The 12,490-nt window shown below is 38.9% G+C and overlaps 1 protein-coding gene across 2 annotated transcripts in view; it reads right to left on the bottom strand.

The window, feature by feature from the left end:
* The window catches only part of diaph2 (diaphanous-related formin 2), a 345,696-nt gene that overhangs the window by 228,136 nt on the left and 105,070 nt on the right, over positions 1–12,490 (bottom strand). For both annotated transcript variants that reach the window (XM_085789352.1, XM_085789351.1), the window contains exons 8-13: positions 11,430–11,504; positions 11,265–11,334; positions 10,353–10,489; positions 7,197–7,305; positions 4,483–4,593; positions 3,237–3,358 (exon numbers count right to left, since the gene is read on the bottom strand). In XM_085789352.1, the coding sequence (XP_085645478.1) occupies positions 3,237–3,358; positions 4,483–4,593; positions 7,197–7,305; positions 10,353–10,489; positions 11,265–11,334; positions 11,430–11,504 (624 nt within the window). The remainder of the gene's footprint in view (positions 1–3,236; positions 3,359–4,482; positions 4,594–7,196; positions 7,306–10,352; positions 10,490–11,264; positions 11,335–11,429; positions 11,505–12,490) is intronic.

The following is a 12,490-nucleotide window of genomic DNA, read 5'->3' as shown; positions in this document are numbered from 1 at the left end:
GCTTTTAAGTTCATCGATTTAACATTTGAGGTGAAGAACACACCCATCAGAGTTTGTTATTTAGATGCATTAAATCCTGTAAACATTTACATTTTTAATAGTTTTTCTTTTTAACATTTTATTTTTTTCCCCTGTTCCTCACTTCAGGTTTTTTGACAAGCATCATTGTGCAAAAACAAACAGAGATCTGATTCCTCTTATCAACTCTCTCTCTCTGTGTCTCTCTCTGTGTCTCTCTCTGTGTCTCTCTCTGTGTCTCTCTCAGGGGAGCTAAAACAGTGTAAACAGCTTACTTGAGGAGGGGGATTGGCATAAAGAATTCTCCCTCTGGTTTACCTGTCACTCCGAACCTTTCAAGATAGTGGAAATTAATTACATGAAAAACTCACTGGTTTGAATGTTTGAGACAAGAATGATGGGGAGCCGAACATTCGCAGGGCTGAGATTCAGCTCTCAGATTGAAACTGACATGTACTCAGGAGTGAAAATTCATGTTATTAAATTTGCAAAAGGTATTGATTATGTGTCTTATGTTTGCTTTCCCCAAGAGGAAGTGGTGATGGCTTTGACATCTAAAGGAGATGTTAAATCCGACTGTCTTATTTGTTATTCTTCCATGTTTAAATATTATATACTACACATAGTATTTCTTGATTATTTGTCGTAGAAACTATTTGTTAGTAATCCTGTTCATTCAAAGAACAGATCAAATGTTTGAAATATAAGAACTACAGGATAAGCTCATACACTGAGTCACATTTCAAAATTCAATTTCTGTTAATGGTGGATTTGTAGTGCAATATTAATTAAGGAAATAACCAACTTATGTTTCTCAAACTTCTAATAGTGTTGTAGAAGTGTGGCTCTAAGAAGTGAAGAACCCAGGAAAATGAATGATTTTGAGCTCATTTAATTTGTTTGCTTGAGAAAGGAGGATTTCCCCACGGAGACTCATCTTGTTTGAAAAAGTGGAATAAGCCTCTCAGATATGTGCACACATGCAGAAAAAAACAAGTCTAAGGAGATAGTGCACTGTTCAGCTCACAGAGATGAAAACCGGATTGCCATCATAACACGAAGTGTGAGTCTTGACAATGTGTGCTAAAATATTTACATAGTTCAACATATTGGCTGCAAAGCAATGAAGTGGCATTTTCAACACAGTGGCAGCATATACACTCCCTTCTCCTCCCTTCTGCTTTTGGTACAGAAAATCTCACTTTCTTGCACATGGATCTGATTGAGTTTAAGGATCCAGATTAAATGAAATGCAAATTGAGGCTAAACAGATCACCAGACCAAAGCAAAGCATTATTCCCACTAAAAACACGTAAGTGTGTTATAATTAGCTAAATTTCTGGCTATGCTAACGTTATGGATCCAAAAAATCAATTAAATGAAATACAAGATAATATTGTTACCTATTACTATTTGTTAGTAGTAGTAGTAGTAGTAGTAGGTTTTATCAGCTGCCGATGCATGATGATTCTGAGAGAATCAAAATATATCAGATATTGAAAAAATGCACTAAACTGCATCCTCCATTTCTCATGTTATCGTCCACACAAAACAAAGCAACTGCAGCAATTGGAGCAGATCAATTCTTTTAAATACAGTTTGACACTTTTCCTATTAATTTCAACAATGTATGTAATTAAACTCCTATCCCATATCAAATTTTTAGAGAGAGAGAGAGGGATGGGAATAAGGCTCCTCTAAAGTATCATTTCCCTCCCTTGTATTAGCTGAGTATGAAGCCTGGGAGAATTACCAATCCTGTGAGATTCAATTATAGCATCACCACAGCAGCATTTGAGAGGACATGAGAAGGAGCTCAGACTGGGAAAGTATCCAACTAGCTTCATCTATCACTAAGCTGCAGACATAAACCTAATGTAGAATGCCAATCCATTCGATGACACCCCCTCTCTCTCGCGTTCTCTCTCTGTCTCTCTCTCTCTTTACACTCTATCTCCAAATAATGAATAAACATGAGCAGCAGTCAAGTGTGATGTAGGCCAGTTTGTGGTGAGGTCAATCAATCACCATTCCACAGCTCATTAATATTCATTAGTGGCCTGGAGTCACCTCCTCAGCACCTGGACCTGGGCCGGACACAGAGGAGACTAGCCTCTCCAGGTTAATATTCATGAAACTGCTGGAAGAAATAAGACACTTATGCATTGCTCAGGTAGTAGAAGTACTACCTGCGTGATATTATGCATATACGTGTATGTGTATGTGTATGTGTGTGTGCAAGACAAGGGACAAAGGATAGCCTAGACATTCGAATCATGCTCACAGCTCACAGATCAATACCGCATTGTCCTTGGAAACAAACATTGGGCCTTCTCATTTGTGAACCTGCTCAAGCACATCATTAATCCAGGTGCACGTTTTTTCTCTCCATCTTCTCTCCACACACATACACAACCTCCTCCCCTCAACTACATGTGTCAACAGAAACTGTCACTCACAGCAACACTTTGTGCTCGTCCTAGAACTGTGGGATTTGGTGAAAGAAAAAGGTTGTGGGAATGAACATCTGCATAACAATGTCAGCGTCTGGTTTCTCTGCTCACAATGTCAGCCATTCATACATAGCCTGAGAGAAGTTTTGTAAATTATTAAAGAGTTCTTCTCTGGGATGCTTGAAGAAGTTTCCAACTGGGGACTAAATTACTGCTCACCTTATTAACTTCTACTCAGCATGTTTGGAGTTAAATGGCCAATGGTACAGAGATGGCGGAGAAAATTTACGTTTCCTAAATGGAACAGTGAAACTTAGTACCGTACTTACACTGAAGAAACCTTGACGATGAAATATATTATTGCTGAACATAAAAATATTTAATTGTCTACTATACATAATAAATGGTAAGAACAAGAAAGCATGTCTGCTTGATATCTTCCTTCTGTTTTACAGCAGTCCAGATTTACCCAATTGTAATGGGTAGAGAACAAAGTGAGCCGGAGATGAAAGGAGAGGAAGAGGATGTGAAGAGTAAATAAGAAGAGGAAAAAGGTGGGAGGTTAAGATGACACGGTTATTTACTTAGTATACCTGGTCAGAAATGGAGCTGGATATTGTGGTCTGGGTCCTCAAATCCCTCTCTAATGAATCAAGCTGTGAGAGGCTTTAGCCTGTAAACCTTGACCAAACCCACGGTCTACACTCATCTCTCACTGCAAGTTCCTCATGTCTGTTCATCTGTATATTCACACAAAGGAAGCACAAAGGATATTCCATCTCAGCGCGGATGTCATCCAGGCGATGGGAGAGTTCAATGGAGTCCTCCTCCTTGTTCTCATTGAACACCTTCAGCTGGATGTCCAGCTCCTCTGTCTCTTTTAGCTCCTAAAAAGAAATTAGACATACAACAGATAACTGAGAATGTAAAGTTGAACAAAAGGTCGACTCACAGTTCCAATTATATAAAAGAAAAACTCACAGCACCCGCAAGGAATAATTTAGATGTAGTTTCTTATGATTTACTACTATGGTCTTTTTTATTTTCACAGTTGAATCTTGTCAGACTTAAACTGTATAGGTTACTGTTAACCAGACATATTTTAGAAGTCTGCATGAGATTATTAGTTTCACTGTTCCAGCTGCACAGAGACCTGGGAACTGAAACGCCCTAAAACCTCTCACTGCACACTCCAGACAGTACCTATTCCTACACACCTGTTCCAGTCATGAGGGGCTACGGGGGTGCTCTTTACCACTTCTCTATGAATCACTGGCAGTGGAGTTTACAGATGGAGACGGGGCCAAATGTAACCCAATTTCTGCAGGTATCAATCACACTGCACCGCTTTTTGGGTGCACCATCTGTCTTTAGCAACACTGGTTCGGAGGGAGGTGCAGGAAAAAAGAAAAGTAGAGAAGGAGAAGGGGAGGAGGGCCAAATGTATGCATCAAGGACTGTAAGAACAAAACAAAGTGGCCTTTCTTTTTCAGTCAAGTTCACTTTTTCCTTGCAAATAGCTACACTGACTCCTGAGCATAACTCATAATTAGATGAAAGCGTGTCAGTTTGAATGTCTGCATTAAAAGCTGTGAATGTGGCATTCATAAATGACTGTACACTGAGACTCTTTCATATCCGAATAGAAGATAATTAAAGTAATGACAGTAATAATCAACAGGAGCAGCTGTGATGACATATTGGCTCTTTGACATGTTCACCCCTCTCACTGTTACGAAGAGAAGGTCTACAACTTCTCTTTTTGTAAAGTGCTTTGAGATAACTTTGTTGTGAATTGGCGCTCTATGAATAAAACTGACTTGACTCACTACAAACAAGAGCTTTAGTGATGAGTCTGAGCCTTTTTGCCTTTGCTTCAGAAAATGATAACAGAATGATCACACTTAACAGAAATACTGCTACTTTGAAAACTAATGAAACAATGTTAGCTGTGTCATGTGAAAAGTCCAGCCTTTGTGATTTGAAGTCACTAGCTGGTTTGATAACTCACAGGCAGGATCTTCTTGAGGCCACATCTCAAGAACTCATTGCGTAGATGTATCCGGAAGTCCAAGTCATCCGGGGATGTCACCAAAGCATTGATCAACTGCATGCAAGCAACCTGTAGTGGAGTGAGACAAAATCAAGGAGAATAGGGTTAGGAAATATAAATATAAATTAGAAATTAAACACTGAATACATATTTCTTGCAAAATGTATTAGTATAAGATGAAATAATTTAATCGGGAATTCTGTTTGGTCTCTGTAAAGTAAATGTGTGTTTTGGAGTGAGTGTTTGCTCTTAATATTTACTATCCAAAATCAAGATCAGGGAAAAGAAATTGCATGGATGGAGTGAGAGGTAAATGGAGAGGGAGAGACCAGGGGAGAAACGGCAGAAAGTAAAGGTCTGGTGTGTCTATTGACTACATGTGTATTATTAATGGATTTATTGGTAAGGAAAAAGCCTCTAAGTATGTGTGTGTGTTTCTGTGTGTATGTTGGGTGGAAGATGGGGTTAAGAGGAAATTGCTGATGAATTATAATGAGCAGAAAGGTGTTTCAGAGGAGCAGGCCATGGATAAGACAGTTTTCCTTGGACAGACAATCAATAGCAGGCTGAAGGATTCCCATGGACGATGTGAAATGTTGTCTTCTGAAACCTTGACCCTGTGCCGTTGGCTTGTATGTGTTATTTATAAGAGCCACAACAATGCTGATTCTGTGCAGTTTCCACTATAAGTTTTATTATTTTTCTGAAAGAACATTTATTCTAACAAATTTTTGCTCATAAGTTTAATAACTATTTGTAGCAGTTACTGAGTATATGAAACAAATTACTTTTACAGTAACTCATTATCCTCAATTGTTTGTCTAATATTTCTCCACACTATTTGTTTATCAATCCTTTAAACTTTAATCATATTTTATTAGGGGTAATTAAGATAATAAAATAAACGAAATCTCTTTTCTGAGTTTCTTTATATTTATTTTTCTGCTACTGTGAAGTTGAAGCAATAGTGTGTCTGTCAGCCATGCAGAGGTGAAATAATGTTGTGAAATACAGATATAGGATACTGCATAATCTCTCAGGAAAGCAGGGGCGTCATGCCACTGAGCATGTACTACCAGCGCCACGCTCCCAAACATGACAAACTTCGCCCTGTTCCAGAAAGGCATGAGGGCTTCTGAGGAAGATCTGTGCACTGAAACCTGACATTTTACTGTATCCACCAGAGGCCAGAAACATAAAAGAAACTCCACCAAATCTTCACAGAATTTATGAGAGTGAAGAAAGCCATGGAGCTCATGAAATATTCTTTCTCTTCTCCTGCATACAGATGGATACTTACATCTAGCACCTCAAACATACCTTGGCCATATACTGTATAGTGCAGAGATGAGTAGTTTGGTTGGAGCTGGGGGTGTGGGGGCATTATCTGTGTAGGTTTACAGAGCTGCAGCAGAGCCATAGGGGGGTTTCTAAACACTGTAATTAAAAGTGGCACTGCTGGGACAGTTTTAATGTTGAAATGCTGAGTTTCTTTCGTGCTCAGCAGACGAGCATAGCCTAAACTAAAGAAAAACACATTTTAATCACATTAGCAAAGTCTAGTTCTACAGCCCATCACAGGTTTTGGATAAAAAGTCAATTAATTTCCTTGAGCCCCCTGCATCAGCAAAGCATTTTAATTTACTTCACAATTAGCAGAGCTTCATTTCATTAACAGCAAAATTTAAAGGAAAAACAACAGCCTCCTAATAAAAGAATATCTACTTTCTCTTCCTCCACCCGCCTCATCAGTTTCCTTCATGACTTTTCCTTCATGACTTCCCAATCCCTGCAGTTAAAAAAGTAATTCCTTCAGTAATTCCCTAGTTTTGGTTTCACAAAAACATGTTTTAACTGGGGTTTTTATTGCCGTTGTATGGTTTTGCCTGCTGCTGAGGAATACTAATGAAAATGAGGAGAGGTATGGTGCTGTGTTTGCCCTTTCACACCAAGTCCTCAGAGACCCAACTTCACTGCAGCACAGAAAAAAGCACGGGGAGGAATCTGTAGGATGTGACAAAAAATGAGCAAGGCAGCAAAAGAAGGAAAAATGTGAAAAAGAATGAAAAAAGACAAAGCTTAGAGGAACTCAACATCTCTGCTTTTTTTAATATCATTTTTTTCTGGAGTATGGGTTTGTTCAGTAGAGGTAGCCACTGAAGCAGGTGTTTTTGATTAAAGCAGTAGTGATGGAGTTCTAGGTGCATTTCAATGGTCCCATGATCACATCACATGTGTTCGAGGTGCTGTGGGATTGACAAGTGGACACTACAGCACAGACAGGGGCAGAGAAAGACACATGTATGGAGACAGGTGAGGCTGAGGTACAGTGGGTCCCAGGGTGACAACTGTCAATTTCACTCTTGGCCGGCATCAAAAGTGGCATTCACGGCAAAACACGATCTGTGTGAATGACACTGGACTGTGCCTGCGTGCTTTTACCCACCGTGGTCAATATGAATTAGTTTGTGTGACTATTTAAGCAAAAAGGAATAATGCTGAACTAAGAGTATCAGTATTATAAAAAAACATTTTATCAGTCATTGGGTTGGCCACTATACCATGAAGGATACAGTTACCCTTCAAAAGAACTGATCTAATAAGAAGGTAGTGATGGATGCATGACAATCATTAGAGAGATGTCAATTGCTTTTTAGTGTGAAAATCCTGACCTGGAGCTGCTGGGCTTCATGGTTCTCCAGTCCTTCCACAATCGACGCAAATCTCTCTTTATTGTTTCTCTCTGCAGCAATTGTCATGGCAGCTAGAATCTTATCCAGGCTGGAAGACAACAGAGAACAGGGAGCAGGCAAACAAAAAAGTCAACAAACACTTTTATCACCTCACTGACAGGACATTTACTCACAATTTTCAGCTCAAACACCATGTATCTTATCTTCCCTGGTGTGTTGGTGTGGACATTTACTCGGCCAGTCTTTGGTCACCCTGACAAATGCTGCTGCTTTCCATCTCTTTGTATGCAGTCTGGTCTATTATTGCAGCAGTATCCAATTTTGACTTCATCATGGTTGCTACTAAGGTGGTGCTCGACAAAAACAGGGTTTTACTGCAAATGTGTTCACTTGTCAAAGCAATTGTGGTAGAGAGTATTTGGCCAGGTGAGGAAGGGTGCAAATTATTACCAGACTAATGTGCAAATACACCCATTGAGAAAGTAAGCAAATTAGAGTACCTGCAAGGGCTCAAGGCAGCTTGGCTAAATAGAACATTGGACAATTTCAGCCTCTGAATTGTGAATGAAAGAGAAAGTTTGTGCTACACACATGGAAATGCACACAGAGAGCTGCAATAAAAGTAAATTGATGTCTTATGAGCACTTACGTAAACAGTGATTTACAATATGCCCACATAGTAACTGGTAACAGGTGGCCTCTCTATCACTGCAGGGCCACATTTGCTTTTTTGCCTTTCAGTTGAGAAACTGAACAGCTTAACTCTCCTGTCCTCAGCCGTCCTCTCTTGCCTCTTGATATACGAGGTCCTCTCGCTGTTATAATGAATAAGTTAAAATCAATAGCTACACTAGGCCAAATGTTAAAAAGTCAGTATATGAATGTGTGAACATGTGTTATCACACATGCCATATCAACCCCGAGCATAACACTTTGAAGATGGCAAAATACTAGCAGTTCTTAGTGAGTGTGGGAGATCATGTGTCTGACCAATAGGACTGTATGCGTGGAGTAAGCTTGACAGAGAGATAAATTGAACGGCCATGCTCTGTGATAGGGGTTAGAAAGTCACAGACAAGCATGGGGAGCTGCATACTGAGTAGCTTTAAAGCCAGTTCAGACGACGCTTCAAAACAGGCAAGATAGATCTGCTTAACTTGTCGTGTTCCCTTTTGATGCTGTCAGCTGAAGTGGGTGTTGAACATGAGTCAGCGTCACAACACTGGTTGGCAGAGAAGTTTCTGAGCAAGAAAGTGACGCCTCAGCTCCTTTGGCTGTCATTTCTAGAGGATACATTTTTTTTCTATGATCATGGCAAAGATCTCCATATTTACTTTAACCTATTCTTGATCACTTTGAGGGTAGGGAGAGGGGGAAAGGGAATATATATATATACAGTGTTTCCCCCAGAAAATTTGTTAGTTAAGGTGGTGTCTGTCCTGTTGGCGGGGGGGTTTCACCACGCGCTGCTGTTATGCATGCGCTCTTCTCTGTGGTGTGTATGTGTGTGAGAGGATGCGGAGAGAGTATGTGCTTAAAATAGTTTTGTGTGTCTGCATGCATTTTTCATATGCATCTAATTATTCATTGATTGAATCGATCCATCAGCATATTTTTGTATAAACAAGCTGACTTCGGCAATAATTAAGTAATAATAAGTATACTTATAACCTTATACCCTGTGTCACCCAAAACAGGCTGTCTTCATATTAGGAAAAGCACATGAAAGCACGTTTCCATGTCCAGGTATTGTGTACTCATCAGTGAGGCTTATTGAAATACGGAAATTAACACACAATACCACATATATTTGCATAAATTTACAAGATACTGTGAAAAGGCTGAATTCTACTGCATATTTTCTGATGACAAGAACCTGTCCAATGTGTCCATTACACAAATACTAAATACCACAAATACTAATACCATAAAGTGCTATGGTTAGTATTTGTTAATGGACACACTTTAGGAAAAGCTACTGAATCAAACTGTGACTTTAAAAAATCAAACTTCATTTTAGTAATCTAAACTGGGGAAGAACGCTCTTGAGCAGAACTGCCTGAAATAAAAAAAACAAAAAACAAAATGGAGACTCATTCTTCTTGATGTTCTTTAACTTCTAAATCAATTTGAGAACCAAGAACATGGATGGTCAGAACTTAAGAACTATTTGGATGGTCAGAGATGTAGAGACACACTGCTGAACTCAGCTCCTCCAACAGAATTTGTGGGTTTGTTTACTTCCACCACTGCATACAGACTGACTTTGAAGTGCCATTGTTATTCTAGTCTGGCCCTGAGGGAAACAATAAAAAACACTCCCCTAAATCCAATTTATAAGCTGTCAACCAGGTTGTGTATCCGTGGCAAACTACACTGAGCAGTTCAACACATTAAACAGGCTAAACTGCATCATCTGACCATGTGACCCAACAGGTTTCTGTACCATCTGAGGTCATCTGTAAAAGCACTATATGCACACAGTGAGTACACATGTCTGCCTGTGGTGCAATCTCTGTACGAATTCATGCCACCCAGCGGGAGAAGACTTTCAGAAACATTACAGAGGTGTATTAATGTAGCAAATATATCCCTTCATCACGTTTTGGCATTAGTCAGGATTTTGAGATGGTGATATGCCTTTATACCACCATTATTAACTGCAAAAAAGTTGAGAAATTTGTCCCTCACTAAACTTTGGAAGAAAACTGAAAAAATACTTACAAAATTAAATGGAGGTAAATCAAAGGTGCTTTAAGGGTCAGTTCAACCGTATCACAAAAAATATATTTTTTTCCACTTACCCAGACTGACATCTCCAGTAAGGGTTTTGAGATGCCTGTTACTGAAATATTTAAACTATGTCTCCAAATTGAAATAGCTTTAATAAAACCACTCAACAACAAGGTCTAAAGAGCATGTGGACTGAACCTGTTAAGCAAATAAACTTATTTGGTTGGAAGACATAAAAATAAGAAAAAGAAAAAAATGTACATGTTGTGATAATGGGATGATAATATCCTTTGTACTGTGCATATGTCTCTTTCATAATGTAAGAGATTAATTAGTGTCCAAGGTCAAGATGTGCTAATAAACAAACAAGACAACTGATCAGCTAAAATGGGTACAACTCACATATTTTCCTCTCCAATAATACAGAAGGCAGAGAGGATTTTGACAATCTCTGTCATCATGTTGGTCTGTTTGGGGTCAATGGCTCGTGCCAGCAGCAACAGGCTCCGCTCATCTCCCAAGATCCTTTGCAGTCCATACTGTGAAAAATGAAAGGGAGAAGGTAGGTTAGAGAAGAAAAGTCCATTGGGTATAAATTAATGAGAGCATTTGCATTCATGGAGAACTTTCACTTTAAGTAAGAAATGAATTATACAAAGAAGATCTAATGTACGTAAGTTATAGTTAGCCTTAATTTTCTTTTAAGGAGGGACAACGAGGCCATGGGAGAAAATGGAGAGGATGATGAATTAATTCAATCCAGGACAGGACTATAGGGACAAATACTTATAGTCTCTTGTACCTTTTAGTCTCCCCACAACTGAAGGAATGGGTAAAGATGACCACATGTGGGGATTAACTCTAAGAGAAGCAATATCAATAGTTCATCTATCCTTGAAATGTGTGTCACTTTTGAGAAATGAGCCAGACTTTCCCAAAAAGGATAATTAAAAGATCTGAGACTGTGGGCTGGAAATGGTAAAATTAGCTTCACTTTTCTGTCCCATTGTTCCAGGCTTGTCAGCATCCAGATTAAAATCATATTTGGAATCACAGCCACCAGAGGTACAATTAGAAATTAAGATGCTTAATTTCACTGGTTTGTGAGTAGTATTAAATGGCTCAAAAGAAAAACATTACATTTTCTCATATTAGTGAATTCAAATTATATATTTAAGAATTTCAATAAACAATTTTGAATCATTTGGGATGCCACTGGTGCAATATATCTTGCAGGTATACTGACATGAAATGAGATCATGAGCTAAAAAATCATCTGGATGAATCATCGTCTTGTTGTCGACTCTTACAAACCTTATTGTTCATGAAGGCCTTCAAGCATTGGATAAGTTTATGCTGGTTCCGTTTATCAATACTCTCTTGCCTAAAAAAAAAAGTAAAGAGGACATGGTGATCACATTGAACAGAAACTGGTGATATAAATATGATAGTGGTGTGATGTCAAAGCAGATAACTCACTGTTTCTTGTCCAGGAGCTTCTCCAAAGCATCCAGAAGTAGTCCAAGACCCTCATGACCAAAGTTATTGACCCAACTAGAAACACAAGAAAGATACACAAACATTAGTTTTCTGATATTCTGTGATTGCTCTACTGGTTTATTGTAAGCCATGCTGATTTACTGAAGGAAACAAACACTAGCAATATCGTATTAACCTCAGAGGAAATCATTCATTCAGGCTAATATTGAAGGTTTAACACTCACTTAGATAAATTGACTGTTGCAGTGTTTTTTTAATTCCTAACAGGGAGAGCTGCAAATGAAAACCACCCGGCACCCCATTATACTGAATACAGTCTGAATTTCAACTGTACCCATTTACAAGAAAATGAACACCCACCCATCTTAACTTAGTATTCCAATCGCACAGCAGTTTGTATTCAGCCCCCCCTGTGAGCTGCTATGTTCCTGTGCCAAAAGATTAAGCAATGCAAGAAAGATAACACTGTAATCAATAATGATTCACGAGAGATAATTGGCTATAAACCACAGCGTATCAGGAGACAGCAAATGATCCAGTGCAGATGAGCCTGTTTGTCTAAGACAGGCAAGAGGAGGGTGGGAGGGACAGTGTGGTCACAGGCAGATTATGTCATTAGCATTACTTGTTTTCAGGCCCCTAACTGTCAATAATACAAAATGCATGGAGCAATTTTCTGACATTAACAGGGCATAAGTCAATGATTTATCCCGCCTTTTTGACAATGATTTGAAATAATAATGGTCCGAGTATTAAAGCCATTTGTATTGACTCAGTGAGTCGGAAGAGACCCTCAATCAGGGATGAGATGCAATAGCCTGAGGCAACTGGTGAAGTTGAGGTGAGGTATTTCTTTGATCTGTGACTAAATTAGCACACGCTACAACCCACCATTACTCAATTTGCACTAGCAGATGAGCAGAAGAAATTTATATGTTATTACTATTTACTGTAGTGGATAATGATGATCTGTCTTCTTAATAAAAACAAAACATCATAATGTTGTACATTTATAAACGTCAGTTTACAAACAGCCTTCC

This window comes from Trachurus japonicus, chromosome 10, assembly GCF_045865225.1.
Source record: "Trachurus japonicus isolate A0001 chromosome 10, Traja_1.0".
NCBI classification, from domain to species: domain Eukaryota; kingdom Metazoa; phylum Chordata; class Actinopteri; order Carangiformes; family Carangidae; genus Trachurus; species Trachurus japonicus.
This window is presented reverse-complemented; position numbering and strand designations above follow the sequence as displayed.